The sequence below is a fragment of the Neoarius graeffei genome, chromosome 15, assembly GCF_027579695.1.
Source record: "Neoarius graeffei isolate fNeoGra1 chromosome 15, fNeoGra1.pri, whole genome shotgun sequence".
Classification (NCBI taxonomy): domain Eukaryota; kingdom Metazoa; phylum Chordata; class Actinopteri; order Siluriformes; family Ariidae; genus Neoarius; species Neoarius graeffei.
The window spans coordinates 52503037-52527542 of NC_083583.1; the positions used below are offsets into that span (position 1 = coordinate 52503037).

Sequence of the window (24506 nt, forward strand, 5' to 3'; positions counted from 1 at the left end):
AGTATGTCTTCCCATCTACACAAACAGAAAAAGTGCCAAAAATGAAAGATAATTCGTTTAGTGTGTTACCAAAGGCTAGTCAGGCCCTATGCATTGATAGGCTAACAGAGGTTAACGTCATTTAATGTTCGCGAGCCTCTCATTAACGTGGACAAATATATTGATATCGTGTTTGAAATTGACGTTTTTGAATAACGATAGACTGCAATATTTACCTCTTATTTAAGATGTGGAGATGTGATGGTAGTCCACCCTCCCGCTCTCTCCATTCAGTCAGCGAACGTCACACAGGAAGTGAACCCCAGCGGGTCATAGAAACTTGCGCAGGAGAAGAATGACTTTTTTATTTGTAGGCTACGGAAACTTTGAGGAACAAAATCAAAACCGGTATTAACCGGTTACCATTATTTTTAATAAGCGTTTCTGTTCCGGAACATAAAAAATAATAAAGTTTCTGGTTTCGTTTCTGTTCCATGTGAAATAGAAAAAGTTCCCGGTTTTCGTTTTCGTTCCTTGAACCGGTTCAAAGCCCTGTATATAATGGATCGAAATTCCACTTCTTTTTTTTTTATCAGCTACATTTGAACAGTCTTGAACGACACACCTCTTAGGAGATATGCTTTGGTTTTAATTGCCCAAATGAGGATGGGTTTGCCCAAATGAGGATGGGTTCCCTTTTGAGTCTGGTTCCTCTCGAGGTTTCTTCCTCGTGCCGTCTGAGGGAGTTTTTCCTTGCCACCGTCGCCACAGGCTTGCTCATTGGGGAGAGATTAGGGATCAAATTAGCTCATGTTTTAAGTCGTTCAAATTCTGTAAAGCTGCTTTGCGACAGTGTTTATTGTTAAAAGCGCTATACAAATAAACTTGACTTAACAATGTTGTTTTTGAATAAAAAAATTGTTACAAACATGCTACACTTTGCAAAGCAGACAAATCCAGAAATGCCACAAGCTTTCAAGCGTGATGTCACTTCCTTTGAATTAACAATAACTTACCAGGAACGCATTCGTATCATGGCGGACTCAAAGAGCCAAACTTTACCAACTAAATAGAACATGTTCCCAGTCTTGTATTAAAATACAATTTAGACAGTAAACTATTTAACATCTAGTTTTGTAAGGTATAATTTCCAGTGGTGATGTCATTTTCGTAAGACTAGCACTTTAAAGTGGATGGGCTTCAACAGCAGAAGGCCACGTCAGACTTCAGTCCTGTCAGCCAAGAACAGGAATCTGAGGCTACAGTGGGTACGAGCTCATCAAAACTGGAAAAAGATAAGCCAATGTTTTTATGCGTGTATATTATGGTCTCACTTCACTTTTCTTTCATAGCACACATGCCTGATTACATAACAGGCTCCGCCGAGATGCAGGAGTCTTGTTGAATTCATTGAGAAGGTCTCGTCCTCTCAGACGCCTGGACTTTCTGAATGAAGGGTCCTGTCTCCACACAGAGCTGCTGTTATTCTGTACCTGAGTTGCTATGGCAACCACAAAACACTCGTGTGTTGTGTGTGTTTTGTTTTGTTTTTGCAGTGCCATTGAATAAATCTCATACCATATCGTATCATAACCACTAGATATTTCAACTGCTGCCAAGTTCAGACCTTAAGGGTTGTAAATGTAAACATGCTGTACATTAACAATGCATGTCACAGATTCTTTTTCCCGTACTGATAAATTCGTGAGCGTGTTAATTTATTAACACCTGAGCCGCTTAGTTGAAATTCAACCCCAGGCAGTTCTAGGAGGACTGAACCTGGCGTGAGTAGTGCTGTGAACAGTGTTGAAGAGTAAATGAACGAGTTCTTGTCTATTTTCTTGGGATATTTTTGCTATTTCTAACATTGTGCAGCAGAATCAGTAGAAGAGCCATCCCTAGCACATTTTGGCTGCCTAGTAAAGCTCCACTCCTTCACAATACACCTTCTGTAGAGCCCTCAAAACTTAATACTCTGTAAAATGGCATCTTCAAGGCTGCTTATGTCCCGTCACGCTCCAGCCCTGAACAGCAGTATTTTACAGCCAGTCTTTTGCAAAATATCAGCTTTTCAACATGTGCCTCATAACCTCATAATGGGTTATATTCAAAGATGGGGACTTAAGTCCAAAAATTACATCAATATTTACTCAGAGAAACTATTGCATATTCAAAATCGGGTTACATGTGCATGGTTAAGTCAATGTTCTGTGTGATTTTCTCATGATTTTTCTTGAGTGTCAGTGTCTGTGACAGGGTTCTCAGTAAGGTCTCGAACACTACCTTTAAACTCAAGCACTTCCCTTTAAGCACAACAAAAATCAGGGATAGAAAATATGGACTGCATAAGGAAAAAGCTACCTTTTTTCCATTTGCTGTCAAATGTACAGTTGTGGTCAGAAGTTTACATGCACTCGTCATGCATGCCACGAATGTCATGGATGGCAATATTGGGCTTTCAGTGATTTCTTTGAACTGTTCTTTTATTGAGGAAGAGTGATTGTACAACATATACCTTTACTATAAGAAAAGAAAATTGGTGCACAAGTTTTAATTTATTTTTAGTTCCCTGAAATCAACATAGGGCTAAAAATATACATGCAGCACACTTAATAGTTTGTTAAAAGTCCCTGAGCAAGTTTCACCTTGACCAGATGCTTTTGGAAGCCATCAACAAGGTTCTGGCAGAATTCTGGTTGGATATTTGACCACTCTTCTTGGCAGAATTGGTAGTTCAATTAAATTTGTTGCTTTTCTGAAATGGACCTGACTTTTGATCCCAGTCCAGATATTTTCGATAATGTTGAGGTCAGGACTTTAGGAACGTCATTCCAAAAGCTTGATGTTCACCTGCTTTATCTATTCCACAACCAGCTTTGATGTGTTTGGGGTCATTGTCCTGTTGGAACACCCAAGTTGATAGTTTGAGGTTATGCAGAAGAATTCTGAGGTAGTCTTCTTTCTTCATTATTCCATCCACTTTGCTTAACCATGCTTAACAGTTGCTTTATAGTTGGTTCTCACCTTTAGTTGTATAATGCCACCTTTAGTGGCATTATAGTTGAATGCCTCACCTTTACTTCTCCAAACATACCTGTGGTTATTATGGCCAAACAACTCCATCTTTGTCTTATCTGACCATAAAACTTTCCTCAAGAAGGCTTTTTCTTTGTCCATGTGTTCAACTTTAGTCAAGCTTAACCCTTTGATGCAAAACATATGCACACCCCTTCTAATGCACAACATGGGTCAAAAATGACCCGCATTCATTTTCCAGGTTATTTCATGCTGACTGAGTTTTTCTTTGCTCTGTCTTTTGAAATCAATTTATTTTATGATTGAATATTCCAAGTATTCTTTAAATATCTTGTTTTTAATTACCACAAATCATTAATTTAATTTTTTCTTTCCTACTTTATGAACAAAAATACTTTTTATATTACTACACATGGGTCATCCAAGTGTGATTTAAAATTAAATGTCTTAATACTATAATAATAATTTGTTTCAAGTAATTACTTTAGCAGTGAATGGGGCCAGTTATTTATTTATTAACTATGTAGTTAGCTAAGCCAACTACAATAAAATTAGCTAACTAAAGTAGAATATGTCAACAGCTCGGTAGCTAATAGTAATTACTTGTAACTTTCTGACAAGTAATCTACTCACTCTCAAGGTAACCTAAACATCATCAATTTTTTTCTAAGGTAATGTTAGAACAATTGAAAAACATTACTTCCATGTATGAGATGGGCAAAGGGCGCTGTGCTGAGCTGTGAAATGTCTGACACAAGCACAATTCACAGTTCCCACCAAACGCTGGAGTAAATGCATGTGGGTCGTTTCTGACCCATGTGTGTAAACTTGATGTAGAATTACAAAAGCTGTGCTTGTTCATAACTTAAGAAAGGAAAAATAAAAATGATTTGTGCTAAACAAAAACAAGATATTTACTGCATATTTGGAAAAGTAAATGACAAAATGAATTTATTTCAAAAGTATATCATAGAAACACTCAGCCATACATGAAATAACCTGGAAAATGAATGCAGGTCGTTTTTGACCCATGTTGTGCATTAGAAGGGTAGTGATACAAAAAGGGTTTTTATTCAAAAAGTAAGAAAGGAAAAAATAAAAAAGGATGTATGATGATCACAAGTTAATTGAGGAATACCGTGAATACTGAATGATGGAATTAATTTATTGCAAAGATATAGAAGATAAAAACTCAGCCGGGTCACTTTTGACCCATGTTTTGTATCAAAGGGTTAAAGGTGTCAATTTTGGAGCAGGGACTTCTTTCTTGAACGGCAGCCTCTCAGTCCATGGCGGTATAAAACCTGCTTGACTGTACACAGTGACTCTGGTATTCCAGCCACTTCCAGTTCATGGCAGCCTGTGCCTTGGTTGTCCCTTGGGTTGTTCCTGACCATCTGAATCACTTTCTTCTTAGCTGAGGGTGACTGTTTGGGTCTTCTTCCAGACCTTGGCAAAGTGGCTGCACCTCCCAATGACTTGTACTTGTCAAACAAGCCCTTTTTACCAACTGTAGTCAGTTATGATCACTAACAGGAAGTTAAGAAGCCTTGGCAGGTTAAAACACATTTTGGAATTTTCAGCACCACTGAATTAATCATTTGAGTGGGATAATGTCAATTTTTTTTGACTCTGTATATATAATTTTGACTCTATGTTGATTTCAGGAAACTCAAAATAAATTACAAAAAAAAAAAACTTTTGCACCAAATGCTTGGGTTGTATTTCTGTTAAAGCTATATGTTGTACAGTCATTCTGCCAGAGAAATAAGAACGCTTGTAAGAAATGATTGAAAGCCCAATATTGCCATGATATTTATGTCCATGGTGAGTGTATGTAAACTTCTGACCACAACTGTTATACAATATAACATAAAAGCATTAAAATAAAGCAAAAAAAAAGTTAACATGATGATATAAGAATGAGAAGATAGCAAGCATTAACCTGTAATCGGAGTCTAGTATTTTGAAAATATATTGCGGCAGTAATAGGCATATTTGTGACCATCGCATATAGTATAATAACTTCAGATTTGCTTTCAGTTTATCATTCGTAACGGCTTATAAAATAGCACTTGATACAGTGCATCCTATTATTATCTCCTACTAGCCGAAAGGCCTGAAGGGGGATTATGTCATGGCGAAGTCTGACCGTCCGTCTGTCCGTCCATCCTGGAAAGGGTTCTCAGCTTCTGAAATCAACTCCTCTTACAATTTTTGGAGGAATTTCACAAAACTTGGCAAAAAGCTTTGTTATAGGACAGTAATATGCATATTGCAATTTCGTTTGCAATATATTGTAGCAGAGGATATTGTGCTCTCAGAGCACTCTTGTATTGCATTGTATGTTTTTGTGGCAACAGTCACTTGTGCACACAACTTATTGAAGCCATGCGATAGTAATTGATGTCATGAAAATATAACGTGTGTGTGTGCGAAGTGCAGGTTATTTTATTATACTTTTAATTTGTGCTTTGAGTCATCAAATTAAAAAAAAAATGAATGCAAATATTTTGGTTAATCTGACATGCTTTTGCAAACAGTTTAAAGGATGAGCTGCCAGATGGTCATCTGCTATACTTCCAGCTCACATTATGTTTAAATTTAAAATTAAAAAAAGCAGTCCTCCAGATAAGCAATGTCTCCAATCAGCATTATATGTAAAAAAAAAATAAAGAGATAAAAATTATGATATGTTGTTCTTTTACAACCCCAATTCCAAAAAAGTTGGGACACTGTGTAAAACATAAATAATATAAACAGAATGTGAAGACTTGCAAATCATGGAAACCCTATATTTCATTGAAAATAGTACAAAGACAGCATGTCAAATGTTGAGACTGAGAAATTTTGTTGTTTTTTGAAAAATATATGCTCATTTTGAATTTGATGTCAGCAACACATTTCAGAAAAGTTTGTGTGTGGGGGGGGAGGTGTTTAATGGCAAAATAAAACACTCGGGGTATGAGATTATCGGAAAATAATTGACTGTGCGTTGACTGTAATAGAGAACCCTGACCTTTATTATTTTCCTGTAACTTCACACCTTATCATAGACCTTACTTAGAATGCTGCCCTGGTTTATATTTTGGGTATTTTGCTGGTACATACATATTGATTTCTTCCTATGTCTGATTTAAGTAGTATTATTTCCTCTCGGTACTTCTTTGCTCAAGAGAATCCTAAATTACAGTAAATGCTGATAACTAATCCATTCTCTGTGTCCTATGTGCAGTTTAAAAGAATGCTGAACCGTGAACTTACACAGCTGTCAGAGACGAGTCGTTCAGGAAACCAAGTGTCAGAGTTCATAGCAAGCACATTTTTGGGTAAGTCTCAGCGTCTCATACACCAATCATCATACATAACAATCACTTGGTTGAAAACCAGTGTTCCAGATAATCATCTTACACATTTTATTGAGTATTATAGTGGGAATATACTGCAAAAGAAAGATTAAACTTAAATATTAAGTGCTGGTAAGACACAGTCCTCTTGAATTTAAATATACTTTTGTTGTAATTGTTTTAGGTGTTATCTGTTAATGTTTTTGAATGGATCTATTGCATGAATTGCCTTCCGAATAATAAAAATGGCTGTTTAGATGGGTTATTGTGAGAACAGTAAGTAGCATGGAAGTCATGTAGAAGAAAGATTCCTGTCCCAGGAATTGAACCGCTGACCCTTTGGGCCCAAGGCTGCTTCTCTTACCTTCAGGCCATAACTGGTGTAGATGTACAGTGGGGCAAAAAAGTATTTAGTCAGTCACCAATTGTGCAAGTTCTCCCACTTAAAAAGATGAGAGAGGCCTGTAATTTTCATCACCTCAACTATGAGAGACAAAATGAGAAAAAAAAATCCAGAAAATCACATTGTCTGTCTGATTTTTAAAGAATTTATTTGCAAATTATGGTGGAAAATAAGTATTTGGTCAATAACAAAAGTTCATCTCAATACTTTGTTATATACCCTTTGCTGGCAATGACAGAGGTCAAACGTTTTCTGTAAGTCTTCACAAGGTTTTCACACACTGTTGCTGGTATTTTGGCCCATTCCTCCATGCAGATCTCCTCTAGAGCAGTGATGTTTTGGGGCTGTCGCTGGGCAACACGGACTTTCAACTCCCTCCAAAGATTTTCTATGGGGTTGAGATCTGGAGACTGGCTAGGCCACTCCAGGACCTTGAAATGCTTCTTACGAAGCCACTCCTTCGTTGCCCGGGCGGTGTGTTTGGGATCATTGTCATGCTGAAAGACCCAGCCAGGTTTCATCTTCAATGCCCTTGCTGATGGAAGGAGGTTTTCACTCAAAATCTCACGATACATGGCCCCATTCATTCTTTCCTTTACATGGATCAGTCGTCCTGGTCCCTTTGCAGAAAAACAGCCCCAAAGCATGATGTTTCCACCCCCATGCTTCACAATAGGTATGGTGTTCTTTGGATGCAACTCAGCATTATTTCTCCTCCAAACATGACAAGTTGAGTTTTTACCAAAAAGTTCTATTTTGGTTTCATCTGACCATATGACATTCTCCCAATCCTCTTCTGGATCATCCAAATGCTCTCTAGCAAACTTCAGATGGGCCTGGACATGTACTGGCTTAAGCAGGGGGACACGTCTGGCACTGCAGGATTTGAGTCCCTGGCGGCGTAGTGTGTTACTGATGGTAGCCTTTGTTACTTTGATCCCAGCTCTCTGCAGGTCATTCACTAGGTCCCCCCATGTGGTTCTGGGATTTTTGCTCACCGTTCTTGTGATCATTTTGACCCCACGGGGTGAGATCTTGCATGGAGCCCCAGATCGAGGGAGATTATCAGTGGTCTTGTATGTCTTCCATTTTCTAATAATTGCTCCCACAGTTGATTTCTTCACACCAAGCTGCTTACCTATTGCAGATTCAGTCTTCCCAGCCTGGTGCAGGTCTACAATTTTGTTTCTGGTGTCCTTTGACAGCATTTTGGTCTTGGCCAAAGTGGAGTTTGGAGTGTGACTGTTTGAGGTTGTGGACAGGTGTCTTTTATACTGATAACGAGTTCAAACGGGTGCCATTAATACAGGTAACGAGTGGAGGACAGAGGAGCCTCTTAAAGAAGAAGTTACAGGTCTGTGAGAGCCAGAAATCTTGCTTGTTTGTAGGTGACTAAATACTTATTTTACAGAGGAATTTACCAATTAATTCATTAAAAATCCTACAATGTGATTTCCTGGATTCTTTCCCCCCATTCTGTCTCTCATAGTTGAAGTGTACCTATGATGAAAATTACAGGCCTCTCTCATCTTTTTAAGTGGGAGAACTTGCACAATTGGTGGCTGACTAAATACTTTTTTGCCCCACTGTAGATGGGAAAACAAACGAAAGGCTGGAAACAATCCGAAACACATTGCCTGTTGTTGCTATGGAGACTGTAGCATTGCCATTGGGCTGCATTGTGTGCATCAGTGTGTGTTTAAGTAATATTGTGACGAACAGGACCCACACTGAAAAGAGAGCATCTCTACATGATGAAAAAATCCACTGATCATTTGAAGGTACTTTAGTGATATAGATATTACCTGCTTTGACAGGGAATGTATGGGACTGTGTTACAGGAAGAGCAAAGTAAGTCTGGTGAAAGATGTTCAAAAGTTAGGGCAGTTTAGTTACTGTTACATGAAAATATAGATCTTGATTAAGTGTATATATGCCAGTATAATTGTTATAATGTGTGTAGAGAAACCACATGATGTGGAGATCCTGTCTCCGCCGCCAAAGGAGAAGGAGAAGAAGCGGCGTCCCATGTCTCAGATCAGCGGAGTGAAGAAGTTGACGCACAGCCCGAGCCTACCCCCGAGCCGTATACCTCGCTTCGGGGTCAATACCGAGCACGAGAGCCTGCTGGCCAAGGTCAGTCCATTCACACACACACACAAAGGACAAGATTAAGGCTAAAAAGTCTCATTTGTGGTTTTTTTTTTTTTTAATATATGATCGATGTAAAATAGTATGATTCGCTTTCTTTCTTGACCATTTGTTTCAGTAACTGCCACAACAGATACTTTATTTGATGGTGTGACATTCTAATGTCATATGCAAAAAAAGCTATATTACCATAAATTATCAATCTTATGGCTTGCTAATGACATGTTATTGCCCGAGTCTATAACAATGTCATTATAAACATATTACATTTGTCACAACATACAACCCTAAATCAGAAGAAGTTAGGACAGTGTGTTGAAATTGAAATTAAAACTGAAAACAGTGATTTGTATTTAATCTTTGACCTGTATTGCATTCAAAACAATATAACAGCACATTTTTTGATGTTTTACCTCATGATTTTTTTTTTCAAAATAAACAGAATTCAGGCGGCACGGTGGTGTAGTGGTTAGCGCTGTCGCCTCACAGCAAGAAGGTCCTGGGTTCGAGCCCCGTGGCCGGCGAGGGCCTTTCTGTGTGGAGTTTGCATGTTCTCCCCGTGTCCACGTGGGTTTCCTCCGGGTGCTCCGGTTTCCCCCACAGTCCAAAGACATGCAGGTTAGGTTAACTGGTGACTCTAAATTGACCGTAGGTGTGAATGTGAGTGTGAATGGTTGTCTGTGTCTATGTGTCAGCCCTGTGATGACCTGGCGACTTGTCCAGGGTGTACCCCGCCTTTCGCCCGTAGTCAGCTGGGATAGGCTCCAGCTTGCCTGCGACCCTGTAGAAGGATAAAGCGGCTAGAGATAATGAGATGAGAAACAGAATTCAGTTTTAATTCTTACAACACATTTCAAAAAAAGGCTGGAACAGTGAAGCATTTACCACTTTATAATGTTGCCATTCCTTCTCACAACACTTAAAAAATGTTTAGGGATTGAACACACCAAGCAGACAGTATCCATTTCTTACAAAGAAGACTTGGAATACTGATTCGTCTGACCACAAAACACATTTCCACTGTGTGATGGTCCATCCCAGATGCCTCTGAGCCCAGAGAAGTCAACGGCACTTCTGGACAGAGTTAACATAAGGCTTTCTTTTTGCACATTCAAGTTTTAACTGGCATTTGTGGATGTAACTCCATATTGTAGAGCTTGACAAAGGTTTGGCAAAGTAATCCCGAGCCCATGTGGTTATATCAGCTGTAGATGAATGACAGTTCTTGATGCAATGCCGTCTGAGGGATCGGAGATCACGGGTGTTCAGATTAGGCTTGAGCCCTTGACCTTTACGCACTGAAATTCCTCCAGATTACTTGAATCATTTAATGATATTATGCACCATAGAGGGTGAAATATTCAAATCCCTTCATATCTTTGCTTGAGGAACATTGTTTTTAAACATTTCAATAATTTTCTCATGCATTTGTTGGCAAACTGGAGATCCTTGACCCATCTTTGCTCCTCATAGACTCGGCCTTTCCTGGATACTGATTTTACACCAAATCAAGATTACAGTCACCTGTTTCAAATGTATTAATTGTTTTAGCTCATTACTAGGCCTAAATTTCCTCCGTCCCAACTTTTTTTGGAATGTGTTTCAGGCCTGAAAAACAGGAATGGATGTATATTAACAAATGAAATGAAGCTGACCAGACAAATCATGAAATATCTTGGGTTCATACTGTCTGCAATGAAATACAAGTCAAAGTAAATTTAGAAATCACTGCTTTCTTTTTTTATTTGCATTTTCAATACAGTCCCAAGTTTTTCTGATTTGGGGTTGTACCTACTGGCTAGAGGACCATCTTTAACATGGCACAGTGTATTGGTATTGGTATGACTCCATGCTCAGTTTGCTCATTCCCACTCTTATGAAAATGATTCAATACCAACATCTGATATCACATGATGCTAAGTGATGTAGGCCTAGTGTACTTTGTCATGCTAATGAACAGATGACAGAAAATGACAGCAAACTAGACATCTTTCACAGTTAATGATGGCAACCAAAGCAAAACTGCAAACTGTACTCTGTGAAAATATCAAGACTAACCGGTTTATTGCCAGCAACATACAGCTGCAAGCAACACTCAGGCTAGTAAAAAATGTCTGCAGACACTGCTGGATGAGTGAAAATAACACCTCACTCTCGGCCCTTGACAATGAGGGATTCTGACACAATGAATCGTTATGTATAAAATGTTACGTATCGAGATACAGAAGTGTTTTTTCGAAGTGAAGCAACTCCGCCGTTGTCCGTTCCAATCGTACAAGGTATCTAATGTAACTAGCTAATGCACTTCATTTAAAATCTCATCTCATTCATCTCATTATCTCTAGCCGCTTTATCCTTCTACAGGGTCGCAGGCAAGCTGGAGCCTATCCCAGCTGACTACGGGCGAAAGGCGGGGTACACCCTGGACAAGTCGCCAGGTCATCACAGGGCTGACACATAGACACAGACAACCATTCACACTCACACTCACACCTACGGTCAATTTAGAGTCACCAGTTAACGTAACCTGCATGTCTTTGGACTGTGGGGGAAACTGGAGCACCCGGAGGAAACCCACACGGACACGGGGAGAACATGCAAACTCCACACAGAAAGGCCCTCGCCGGCCCCGGGGCTCGAACCCAGACCTTATTGCTGTGAGGCGACAGCGCTAACCACTACACCACCGTGCCTCATTTAAAATCTCCTACATAATATTATAAAGAACAAGCCTAAGTGCATGAACACACACGTGTACACTTTTCACAGAAACGAGTTCCATCCATCCATCCATTATCTGTAGCTGCTTATCCTGTTCTACAGGGTCGTGGGCAAGCTGGAGCCTATCCCAGCTGACTATGGGCGAAAGGCGGGGTACACCCTGGACAAGTCGCCAGGTCATCACAGGGCTGACACATAGACACAGACAACCATTCACACTCACATTCACACCTACGGTCAATTTAGAGTCACCAGTTAACCTAACCTGCATGTCTTTGGACTGTGGGGGAAACCGGAGCACCCGGAGGAAACCCACGCGGACACGGGGAGAACATGCAAACTCCACACAGAAAGGCCCTCGCCGGCCACGAGGCTCGAACCCAGGACCTTCTTGCTGTGAGGCGACAGTGTTAACCACTACACCACCGTGCTGCCCATCAGAAATGAGTTATAACAGGAAAACATAACCATAGCTAAATAAAATATTCTAGCACATGCTTGCTTGCTTGCTTGATTGATACTCATTTAGGTTACTCATTTCGTGTATCTGTATCATCGATATCAACAAGTATGAAAAGTCATGTACTGATATTCATACTCAGTCTGAAAAACTGGTATTAATACTGTATATCTCTCGTAATAACTGTTTTGTCAGAAAACATATGCTAATTATAGTACACGACAAATATAAATATAAACATGTTCCATGAGCTGTCATAATCAATAGTACAAAATGTATGCATTTTAGGAGATTTCACATAAACTTTTTAATTCTAGGAAATCGAGGACATCAATCGCTGGGGCCTTGATATCTTTAAGATAGCAGAGCATTCAGGGAATCGGCCACTGACGGTGATAATGTACACAATTTTTCAGGTATGAAACTTTAACCTAGCCTGAGTTCCTTGACTGAATACTGTATACACCGTGACGTGCTGCATGTTATTATATCACTATGTCATCTTTTTTGTTTCCAGGAACGAGACCTACTGAAGTGCTTTAAGATCCCAGCAGACACATTCATCACCTTCATGATGACCCTCGAGGGCCACTACCACACTGATGTTGCCTATCACAATAATATCCATGCTGCTGATGTACTGCAATCTACACATGTTCTCCTCTCCTCACCTGCTTTAGAGGTTCCTTTCTGCTCTTATTCTTAAGCAAACTAAAGGAGCCGAGATTTTAGTCATTAATAATAATAACCTGTTCTTTATTCCAGGATGTCTTCACTGACCTCGAAATCTTGGCTGCTTTGTTCGCGAGTGCCATACATGATGTTGATCATCCTGGAGTGTCAAACCAATTCCTCATCAACACCAGTACATTTTTGCACAAAAATATCAAATAATCCAAGTAGCTGGGTTATAGATAATTCTAATTATAGATAAGAGTACACCTTTTCTTGTCAATAAATCAGGTTACTCTTTTTTTTTTTTTTGTCCTTTTCAGACTCTGAGCTAGCGCTGATGTACAACGATGCGTCTGTCCTGGAGAACCATCACCTGGCCGTGGGCTTTAAACTTCTACAGGAGGAAAACTGTGACATCTTCCAGAACCTGAGCAAGAAGCAGAGGCAGTCACTGCGCACGATGGTCATCGACATGGTGAGACTCTGATATTAGATTTAACCTTGACTGAGTCTAATCTACATAAAGTAATTAAGAGCATATCTTTCTTTGTATTTGGTCCATGAGTAATTACAACTGATTGCAAATATGTGTGCACCCTGACAACAACATGAAGAAGACAAAGAAATTTTGCACTTACATGAGATTGATGTCTCTTCATTATCACTTGTAACAAAAAATAGTTAGTGGATGGTGGTATAGTGATAAGGTATAATAATAAATAAAAGGTGATAATAATAATAAATGTTACTAAAGCTTATTTAACTTACACCTGGCATATTCAAGCTTTTGCTATTTAACAATTATTCGCCGAAGGTGAAGTGAATATCGGTGAATAATAACCCAGAGGAAGTCGAGATATTATTCACCAATATTCACTGAGCCGGAGCCGGATAATTGTTTTATGGTGATTATTTTTTTAAAATGTGTGTATATATATATATATATATATATATATATATATATATATATATATATATATATATATATATATACAGTGGTGCTTGAAAGTTTGTGAACCCTTTAGAATTTTCTATATTTCTGCATAAATATGACCTAAAACATCATCAGATTTTCACACAAGTCCTAAAAGTAGATAAAGAGAACCCGGTTAAACAAATGAGACAAAAATATTATACTTGGTCCATTTATTTGAGGAAAATGATCTAATATTACATATCTGTGAGTGGCAAAAGTATGTGAACCTTTGCTTTCAGTATCTGGTGTGACCCCCTTGTGCAGCAATAACTGCAACTAAACATTTACGGTAGCTGTTGATCAGTCCTGCACACTGGCTTGGAGGAATTTTAGCCCATTCCTCCGTACAGAACAGCTTCAACTCTGGGATGTTAGTGGGTTTCCTCACATGAACTGCTCGCTTCAGGTCCTTCCACAACATTTCGATTGGATTAAGGTCAGGACTTTGACTTGGCCATTCCAAAACATTAACTTTATTCTTCTTTAACCATTCTTTGGTAGAACAACTTGTGTGCTTAGGGTCGTTGTCTTGCTGCATGACCCACCTTCTCTTGAGATTCAGTTCATGGACAGATGTCCTGACATTTTCCTTTAGAATTCACTGGTACAGTATAATTCAGAATTCATTGTTCCATCAATGATGGCAAGTCAGTGTTCTCCTGATGGTGGACTCATAAACATTAACATTAGCCAATGTGAGAGAGGCCTTCAGTTGCTTAGAAGTTACCCTGGGGTCCTTTGTGAACTCGCCAACTATTACACGCCTTGCTCTTGGAGTGATCTTTGTTGGTTGACCACTCCTGGGGAGGGTAACAATGGTCTTGAATTTCCTCCATTTGTACACAATCTGTCTGACTGTGGATTGGTGGAGTCCAAACTCTTTAGAGATGGTTTTGTAACCTTTTCCAGCCTGACGAGCATCAACAACACTTTTTCAGAGGTCCTCAGAAATCTCCTTTGTTCGTGCCATGATACACTTCCACAAACGTGTTGTGAAGCTCAGACTTTGATAGATCCCTGTTCTTTAAATAAAACAGGGTGCCCACTCACACCTGATTGTCATCCCATCGATTGAAAACACCTGACTCTAATTTCACCTTCAAATACTTTTGCCACTCACAGATATGTAATATTGGATCATTTTCCTCAATAAATAAATGACCAAGTATAATATTTTTGTCTCATTTGTTTAACTGGGTTCTCTTTATCTACTTTTAGGACTTGTGTGAAAATCTGATGATGTTTTAGGTCATATTTATGCAGAAATATAGAAAATTCTAAAGGGTTCACAAACTTTCAAGCACCACTGTGTGTATATATATACACAGTATATAATTTCAAACTTCAAAAGCGCCATGCAAATGTGATAAAGGTGTGGTGCAAACTTGTCACTCATCTATGTTGAGTCACATAAAATACTTTGTTTTGAAATCGATAAAATAAATCACAGCTCCTCCTTACCTTTTGAATAGTTTTAGACCAAATTTTGTAGCATCTTTAGTGCCTTTACGAACAGCATTTTCGTTCATCATTTGTAATTCTTCCTCACTTACAGTGACGAAGCGATTGGCCGTCATTTTGCTGAGTCACTCGAGGTAATTATCGAGAGAGAGTTCGAATTTCTCGACCAATCAGCACGCGCAATTTTCTATAATCACCTCTGTATTTATACTAATTAATATTATCAAATGAAAGTGTTCTACTGTACTAACAGATCATTTTACTTGAAGCATTTGTTTCTTCAAAGAAGGTAAATTATCTGCTAAGATTTCATTTACCACACTGATCTTTATAACCAGCTATTTTATAGTAACCTATATGGAAAATAATAAATACATTCGCATCTATACAATATGTTTTCATTTGTTAAGGTATCATCTTAGATCTATCTCTCTTGAGTGAATGTGATACAGTATAAATGTTCTCTAATAACTTGTAAGCCCACCTTTGCCATGACCGATTTCTTTTGATTGCTTTCTCACGATTTTTCAGTTGGTTTAGCCGTAGGTTTTAGATTGGTGTTTTGCGGCACAAACACCAGCCCGTATTTTCTTTTTAATTTCTTGGTTTTTTGTGGGTAAGTTGTAAATATAAATTGGTACCTTTTCCATCCATGGGAGTGTGAAGGAGGGGTTTTTTAAACTTTTTCTGTCCACTATACCTTAGCACTTATTTGAAGTTATGTACTCATTTTATGACAGGTATTAGCGACAGACATGTCCAAACACATGAATTTCCTGGCAGACCTGAAGACTATGGTTGAGACAAAGAAAGTGACCAGTCTCGGAGTATTGTTGCTGGACAACTACTCTGACAGAATACAGGTCTGAACTATAGTTCTGTTTTTTTAGCTCTTTCTAGAGCTTCCTTCCACTGATTTAAATTGAAAGGTCATGTTTCTGGCTTTAGGTTCTCCAAAACATGGTCCACTGTGCCGACCTAAGCAACCCCACGAAGCCTCTGGAGCTCTACAGGCAGTGGACAGACCGCATCATGGTGGAGTATTTCACGCAGGGTGACCGGGAGCGAGACAAAGGCATGGAGATCAGCCCCATGTGTGACAAACACACTGCTTCGGTGGAGAAGAATCAGGTACCGAAGCAACACGAGCAGCCAAGTAGCTTTATTTTCCAAAGCTTTTTCTCAATGCTTTTGTGTTTTCAGAAACACTTTGGCTGTTATAACAGACAAGAGAAATCTTTCATAAGGAGTGGCCTATGGGCAGGTTAATCCACCTTTCTTCCGTTCAGCTCAAACGAGTCTCGGCCTCAGGCACCCTGGTCACAATTTATATTTGGCCTTTTCTGGCCACCACTTTGGACTCTTGAAAGCTCAGACAACTGATGAACACTGTGAAGCAGCTTTCCGGAGCAAGAAATAGTCACTAAATTAAAACACATTTATGGCATCGTGTCTTTGAAAGCTTTCCGAAAGTTTCAATTGAAACACAAAAATGTTAGTAAAGTAAGTTTAGGCTAGTAAAGGGGCTTAGCGATTTGTACTGCCTGTCCAACAACCTCATCTTGTGAGTAGCTGGTTCTTGGCCTTGTTTAATAATTAAATATACCAGCGATACTTTTTTCTTTTTTTTTTACAAAAAGGACAGAACAATACTAAAAATGATTTCTAACATACAGCTTTATGTCCTTCACTTGCCTCTGTAATGAATATGAACAATCCTTGTCAATAAAACCTTTATTTATGTCAGTTGTGGACTTAAGATCTTTCTTGTGACTTAAAGGGATAGTTCGGGATTTTTGACATGAATCTGTATGGCATCCCCATCAATAGTGTCGTGCAAACACACTGACTTACCCCTGACAGCATCCTGTGAGTCCAGTTCTTGTCCAGTTTTGGTCCAGACGAAAGTAGTCCGGCAAGTTTGTTGGGGTCACGAAAGTAAAACGTTTTTCGTCTCAAAACAGTATGTGTTCAAAAGAGTGATATATTTGCATCACAAAACCGTTGTCAAATAAAAAGTCAGACCTCGAAATCGCTTGGCACTATTTTCTCTCCCTTCTTATCACTGCGCGCTGCCGCCAGGTGACAGCCACGGCTGTTTCATTCATTGTTTACTAGTGATGGGAATTTCGGCTCTTTTGGCTCTTCTTACTATAAGGAGCCGGCTCTTTCGGAAGATTTTTTATAATTATTTCTCATGACTTGTACATTCACATCGAGTACACATATCAATGCAAATTAACACGAAGGGATTTACTAGACCAATTTATATCTGGAACTATTTTCAGCCACATCACAGGCAAAGCACCGCTGCAGACGCAAAGACACCGCGCAGCGCCTGAAAACGGGTGCGCAGCGCCTGAAAACCCGTTTTCAGGCGCTGCGCGGTGTCTTTGCGCCTTCCTTTTCCTACCTATTCCTTTAATTGCTGCAATTAACTAGTTAATTCTGATTCTATTTCTCCTCTCAGTTATAATCTGTCCTGCTTTTGAAAAGATCCTCTCTGGGGGGACAGATGCTGCCACTATACACATCCTCCGTGCCATCACGTGTGTAAGCCGTGGATAGAGTGCAGCCTTGGTCTCCCACCAGCTTAGTGGGTCTGCGTTTCGCTGTCACCTGGCGGCAGCGCGCAGTGATAAGAAGGGAGAGAAAATAGTGCCAAGCGATTTCGAGGTCTGACTTTTTATTTGACAACGGTTTTGTGATGCAAATATATCACTCTTTTGAACACATACTGTTTTGAGACGAAAAACGTTTTACTTTCGTGACCCCAACAAACTTGCCGGACTACTTTCGTCTGGACCAAAACTGGACAAGAACTGGACTCACAGGATGCTGTCAGGGGTAAGTCAGTGTGTTTGCACGACACTATTGATGGGGATGCCATACAGATTCATGTCAAAAATCCCGAACTATCCCTTTAAGTTCATTTCACATTTTAGTTCTCACTTCTTTTAACACTGCCATGTACATACTTAGCTAAGGATCACACTGTGGGGTTTTTAGTAGTAGTAGTAGTTGTTGTTGTTACTAATACTAATAATGAACCTAGTCAGAAAATATAGAACAGTTATTCCATGAAATCGAGTTATACATGAGCTGGTAGCCATGTACAACGAGATTGAGTGGAATAACTGTTCTTATATCCGCATTCACTGGATTTTGAGAAACAGAACATTTTTATATTTATTTTGTGCAAATTCGATAAATAAAATCTTTATACAAAACGTCCGACCAAATCATTTCCGCTTAGAATGTAAATAAACCGGCGAAATGACAGTAGCAATTTGTGAAAAATGCGATGATAATAATAATTCTTGAAAAATTTGTAAAAAGATGCGTTCTTGCCATCAAATACTTTTATTCCATATTTTGTCGCTTTTTTGTATTTTTTTGTTTACGAGTAGAGTTTTTATTTCGTCCTCGGTTGGTTCAGCAACACGCGCCGCCATTTTCTTCTTCTTCTTTAATAATAAATAATAATCAGTTAAACTTGTATAGCGCTTTTCTCATACCCAAGGTCGCTTTACAATTGGGGGAAGAAAAAAATTTAATTTTTTTTTAAAAAGCCCACTTTAGGGTTTTTTGGTGGTTGGTAAACCAGCATTACAGCCAAGACGATTATATTCTTTTTGCTGTTTCTGTTTCTTTTAAATACTTGATAACTTATATATATATATCCCTGTGATGACCTGGTGTCCAGGGTGTACCCCGCCTTTCACCCATAGTCAGCTGGGATAGGCTCCAGCTTGCCTGCGACCCTGTAGAACAGGATAAAGCGGCTAGAGATAATGAGATGATATATATATTGCACTGATATCAAATTAAAAATTTTAGTCTGGGTGATCTAAAGTGTCTTTGCTAAATGTCTACTACTATTATTTGCCTCCTTGTGAAGGTGGGCTTCATTGACTACATCGTGCACCCTCTCTGGGAGACATGGGCAGACCTCGTCCACCCAGATGCCCAAGACATCCTGGACAATCTGGAGGACAACCGTGAGTGGTACCAGAGCATGATCCGCCACAGTCCCTCACCCCCGCTTGAGGAACAGGACTTGCACGGTGCCATTGGAGCCTCCACAAGCGAAAAGTTCCAATTTGAGCTGACGTTGGAAGAGGAGGGCGAGTCGGACTCCGAGAGCCCTCAGGAAGCAGAGCACACTGAGCCGGAGAGCTCTGCAACTCGGTGCCGCAGGACGTTGTCTCCTGACACAAAGGACAAGGAGGCCATTAGAGAACGAGACTAAAGAGAGAAAACGTGCATAGCTAAGTGCATGGCACTGCTGTCCTAATGACATTTCTCAGTGATAATTTGCTCCTAAATCTGTGATGAACTTACAGTAAGTGCGGCTGCAGCAGGCTCCGATTGAGCGATGCGCCTCACACCAGCTAATGAGAGAACTCCTCGTTTCATTTCACCTATTAGACACACATTTCCTGTTTTTCCTGCCAGATAAGCCTTTTAGTCCTAGCTTCTTAAGATGCATTTGTGTCGAGCACACAGGTGGCTGTAATGATCACTCAGTGACTGAGGAGAGCTCTGAGGATGGCTCGGCTCGGCTTCCTCAGAGTCTATTAACAAAGCAAGGAGATCTTCTGAGAAACAGAGTCTTCCTTCAAATGATGTACATGTTGTCTATAGAGGAAATTGTAATATTTATGGTAAGCTAACAGGGTCAAGGAACATTTTTTTTTTTTTGCACCATACTACTAGTTTCGGACAGGTAGGAGTTTCATTTACCTTTTCAATAATTCATTTCGCGTTCATTTGTATTTTCAATATTTTTAGTCACTTTGATCAGACGAATGAACAATGAGTGACAGTCATGCCAAATATTAGCTTGACATAAAATTATGACACTAATAACCTCAGGATATAAATAATTATTTAACTTTAATGTAGCAAGGTACCCCTGTATATTACCCATTGCATTTTTATTATAGACCACTATAGACACTGGTATTCACCGTTACACCTCAATATTCACCTTTACATCTTTACACGTATTATTATTATTATTATTATTATTATTATTATTATTATTAATCAGATCTTGATATTGTCAAACAGACCATTCTGTGTTAAATCAATCGAGAGGTTAATTCTTGGCACGCCTGGATAATTAGGCACTGCTTTGCTCAACGTAAAATTAACCAAAGTATTAATTTCTTTGTTTGTTTTGTATGAAAATATCAATGACATGTAAACCCCAGTCATAGCGCAAGGGTTTCAGATCGGACTCAAGTCAAGTCAACTTATTTGTATAGCGCTTTGAACAGTAGACATTGTCACAAAGCAGCTTGGCAGAAAAATAAAGATTTTAACCATGTGAACTAATACATTCACCCCTAATGATAATTTTGTTGCCTGAGGCAACGGTGGCAAGGAAAAACTCCCTGAGACGACATGAGGAAACAACCTTAAGAGGAACCAGACTCAAAAAGGAACCCATCCTCATTTCAGTGATAACAGATAGCGTGATTATAAATAACTCACTTCTATCTAGTCAAAAAGTACAACCATGTAGCCAGGAAATTCATTATAGTTGTAGCATGAAGTCTATTTTGTTGAAGTTATCGGCTGTTCACTGATGGAGACTTGAGTGCAAAACTGTTCATGACAACTGCAGTCCTAAAATTATCATGGTAATTGTAGTCCTTAGCCATTGTAGCAAAATGATAAGTGTCCAAAGCATCTTCTAAGCGTATCTTTAAATTGTCCATAGTGGAATCATTTCATAGTGGCTTAACACAGCTTATGTTACAGCAATGAGAAATCCAACTTTTAAAAATTTAGCTTTACAATACAAGATATTTTAAAGGTTTCCAAATATTTCCTGTGCAAGTAAAAGTTTGAATTATTTTACTTATGGCCTCGTTTTACTCTTTAATGCAACTAGTATTACTTCAATCAGAAATCCACTCTGCATGATTTGTATATTAAAGGTAGACTGCCTTTCAGATTTTTCAAATATAGGTCATAAAAATAATTTTCCCGACACCCAATTATTTTTGTTTAGTGGACCGAAAGCTACTGAATTCGAATCACAGACTTCCAATTTTAATAGAACGATTAATGAATTTAGGGCCATGTGGCCCTAAATTCTTCACTATTTTTTCCTTGCTTCACCATGACCCAGTTCAAAATACTATGTCATGTATCACATGGTGAGCTTTCCCTGTTCGCGCAAGGCATTGTGGGATACAAATTTGAAGCAGGAGAGAAAAATGGAGGATGTGAGTGTGCTAATGAAACATGAAAGACCGACTACAGTAACGGAAAGCGAGAAGAAAAGACATTATGTTATATACAAAGGAAAGGAAATGCAGGACCAAACTAATAAATATCGGCGGTCAGCGAGCACCTCGGTGTGATCAGCTGTTCATTTAGCGACAGAATGATGGAACTGTCAGTGCACGGTCAAGGTAAACCTGCGCATGCGCACACGAACGGACTTCCTCTGTCTGCTGGACTGCATGAAGCGAGTGATTTCATGCACATTATTTGCTCAGGAATCTCCTCAAATTAAATAACTTCCCAGCTACAGAATGTCCTGATATTTTGTGAGATATTACAGAAATAAACATATATCGCAATGACCAAATTTCAGAGAGAACTAAATTTCACCGATTTTATGAAATCGAAAGGCCGTCTAGCTTTAATCCTTATAATTAATATGCAATCTTCATTTTTGTTCAAGATGTATATAAAAGTCAACTTTTTTTTGTCTAAACAGCTTTCATTGACAGGTTCGCTGTGTCCTAAATGTCCCTCACCATTCGGTGTATATGCTACATCTATGCATGAACCGCAAGTTGGCCTAGTGGTTAGCTTGTCCATCTCTCGATTGGAAGATCTTGAGTTCAACTCGTGGTCGGGTCATACCAAAGACCATCATAAAAATGATACCTACTGCTGTCTGGTAAGGCACGCTGCAATACAGACGTGAGTGGGGAAGTCAAACTCTTGTTGTTATCAGAGGACTAGCCCCCCACTGTAACCCGAGCTGTATAGGTGAGAGGCTGAGGGCTACGGAAACGGAGATCGCAGCCTGGTTCGTACTGGGACGGGAGACTGCCTGGGAAGACCAGGGCATGGCACGGGAAGGACTTCCGACTTTTAGACATCATCAATGCTGGATTTCTCATTAATTTGAAAGTAAATGCCACTGAAAAACCCTGAATAATAGTGAAAACTAATCATTATTGCTTATGTTTGATATCACTAATTTTTTCCCCTTTTATCTGAAATGCCACTGTGTTAGCAGTCTTCTCCTGTAATTCCAGAGCAGCAGGGAACCGCAAACTTCTCATGGGAATAAATAAAATTTAAAAAATACAGCATCAACAAAGAAATTAGCAGCAAAATTGCGAAGCACATCATAAATATTTCAATCGAAATATATTTCATGTGTTTCAGGATGGAGTTTTCTGTTAACGTTGCTGTTAAGGTTAATGACTACTGGGTGCACAAATATACGTTTCAGTTTCTCGTATAGTGCGTATACTGAACAAGTATATCCAGGGGTAGAATATCCAGGGGTACCTGTTTCTGATCTTAAATCACCACTTACACTCATGTTTGTACTATATGTATTCGTTTTACCTAATGTCCGGTTTTAACATCCTTATCTCAAACGTATTATTGACAGCTTGCAAACTGCCATAAATTGATGCTGTGATTAAAGCATGTCAGATATTAGCCTGGGATTTTGATCAGAGTCCTGAGCTTGTCTTTTTCCCTTCAGGAATTTGAAGCAGAATAATTCTGGCACAGTTAAAGGGCTAGAGATAAACCAGGATCCAAGACAGCTGATTGAAAGCCTTTCCCTACTGTTTATTGGCATCACTTCATTTGTAAATCTTTAACATTGAGGGTTTAATCGATAAATTTTGGAATAAACTATAGATAACTAGCCATTTTTTTAATGCAGACTGATTATAATATATAATTATATTATTAGTAGAATTTGTGTTTTGGTGTTTTTGGTCTCTTCTGTATTTCACCGCATACAGCAAATACAGAAATCTAACTTTTCTGTCTTTTAATATATGAAACAGAGGAAACACTAAAACAGTGGTTCTTTCAGATATGAGTTAACCGAGCGCGGTCCATTAAGCCACTTATCTGCACTAAAAATGTGCACAAATTTCATACACACATGCACAATGCAAGAGCGCTCCAATGCCATAATGATGCAGTTTTGTGAAGTCATGTGTACGGTAAAAAGCAGTATACTGTTTTCATGGGTTTTGTGTTGTTTCATGTTTTGTTTTTTTTTAATCTTTACTGATGTGCCACGTTTTTTCTCAATTCCCTTTACTGGCAAGTCCTGAAACTGCCAAACTTATTTGTTGTGTTCATTTGTTTGAAGGCATTGTGTCTTTGGTCTGAAGAATGAGTGTGTTACTTTGTGTTTTAAAGTGTTTTGCCACTCCTGTACCTGTTTCTGTACTTTCATGTGCCATATTCAAAGCCAAAAACTCCAGACTACTTCAGGTTGTTCTCTAGAACCAACATCAATAAATTAACTTAAGCTGTCTACTTGTGTGTGTCTTGTAAGTAGTAAAGGAAGAGCCGGCATTCAGAAACAGATTCAGTACGATCATGATTAATATAGTCAATTATTAAAGAAAAAAAATCTATATCCATCATGTCAAAGGAAAGAGACCACCATGGGACTATATATTGAGCATATATTTATTTAGGTGGTGGACAAATCCCAACACAGCAATGATACTGGTGTGGTTGTGCCATGCTACAAGTAGCATTGGTGGGTTTTTGAACACTTCAGGTCCACCAACCAAAACATCCAGGTAAAAGTAGTTCCGAAGTCAAAAACGGATTATGACAAAGGTATAAGGCAGGGGTTATCAACTTTTATTGTATCCACATTCACTGGATATGAGCAGTTGCGCGATCTGATTGGCTACTCTACTAGGATATCAGCTCATATACCGTGAGTAGAGAAAAACAAAATGGCAGCGTGTGTTGCTGAACCAACTGAGTACAAAATAAAAACTACTGAAAAGAAAACCCCAAAAAATACAAAAAAAAGCAACAGAATATGGAAAGAAAGTATTTGATGGTAAGAACGTATCTTTTTTGAATTTTTCAAGAATTATTATTATTATAGCATTTTTCACAAATTGCTACTGTCATTTCGCCGGTTTGTTTACATTCTAAGCGTAAATTATTTTATCTGATGTTTTGTATAAAGTTTTTATTTATCAAATTTAAAAAAAAATGCTCTGTTTCTCAAAATCCAGTGAATGTGGATAGAATAAAACA

The 24506-nt window shown here is 38.9% G+C and overlaps 1 protein-coding gene across 7 annotated transcripts in view; it reads left to right on the forward strand.

Moving 5' to 3' along the window:
* Positions 1–23757, forward strand: part of LOC132899574 (cAMP-specific 3',5'-cyclic phosphodiesterase 4C-like) — a 198340-nt gene extending 174583 nt beyond the window's left edge. For all 7 annotated transcript variants that reach the window (XM_060941587.1, XM_060941588.1, XM_060941589.1 and 4 more), the window contains 9 exons: positions 6251–6344; positions 8729–8901; positions 12415–12513; positions 12615–12779; positions 12863–12962; positions 13093–13247; positions 15950–16072; positions 16158–16340; positions 19111–23757. In XM_060941587.1, coding sequence (XP_060797570.1) covers positions 6251–6344; positions 8729–8901; positions 12415–12513; positions 12615–12779; positions 12863–12962; positions 13093–13247; positions 15950–16072; positions 16158–16340; positions 19111–19461 — 1443 coding nt within the window. In that variant the 3' untranslated portion in view covers positions 19462–23757. The remainder of the gene's footprint in view (positions 1–6250; positions 6345–8728; positions 8902–12414; positions 12514–12614; positions 12780–12862; positions 12963–13092; positions 13248–15949; positions 16073–16157; positions 16341–19110) is intronic.
* The last annotated feature ends 749 nt before the right edge of the window (positions 23758–24506 follow it).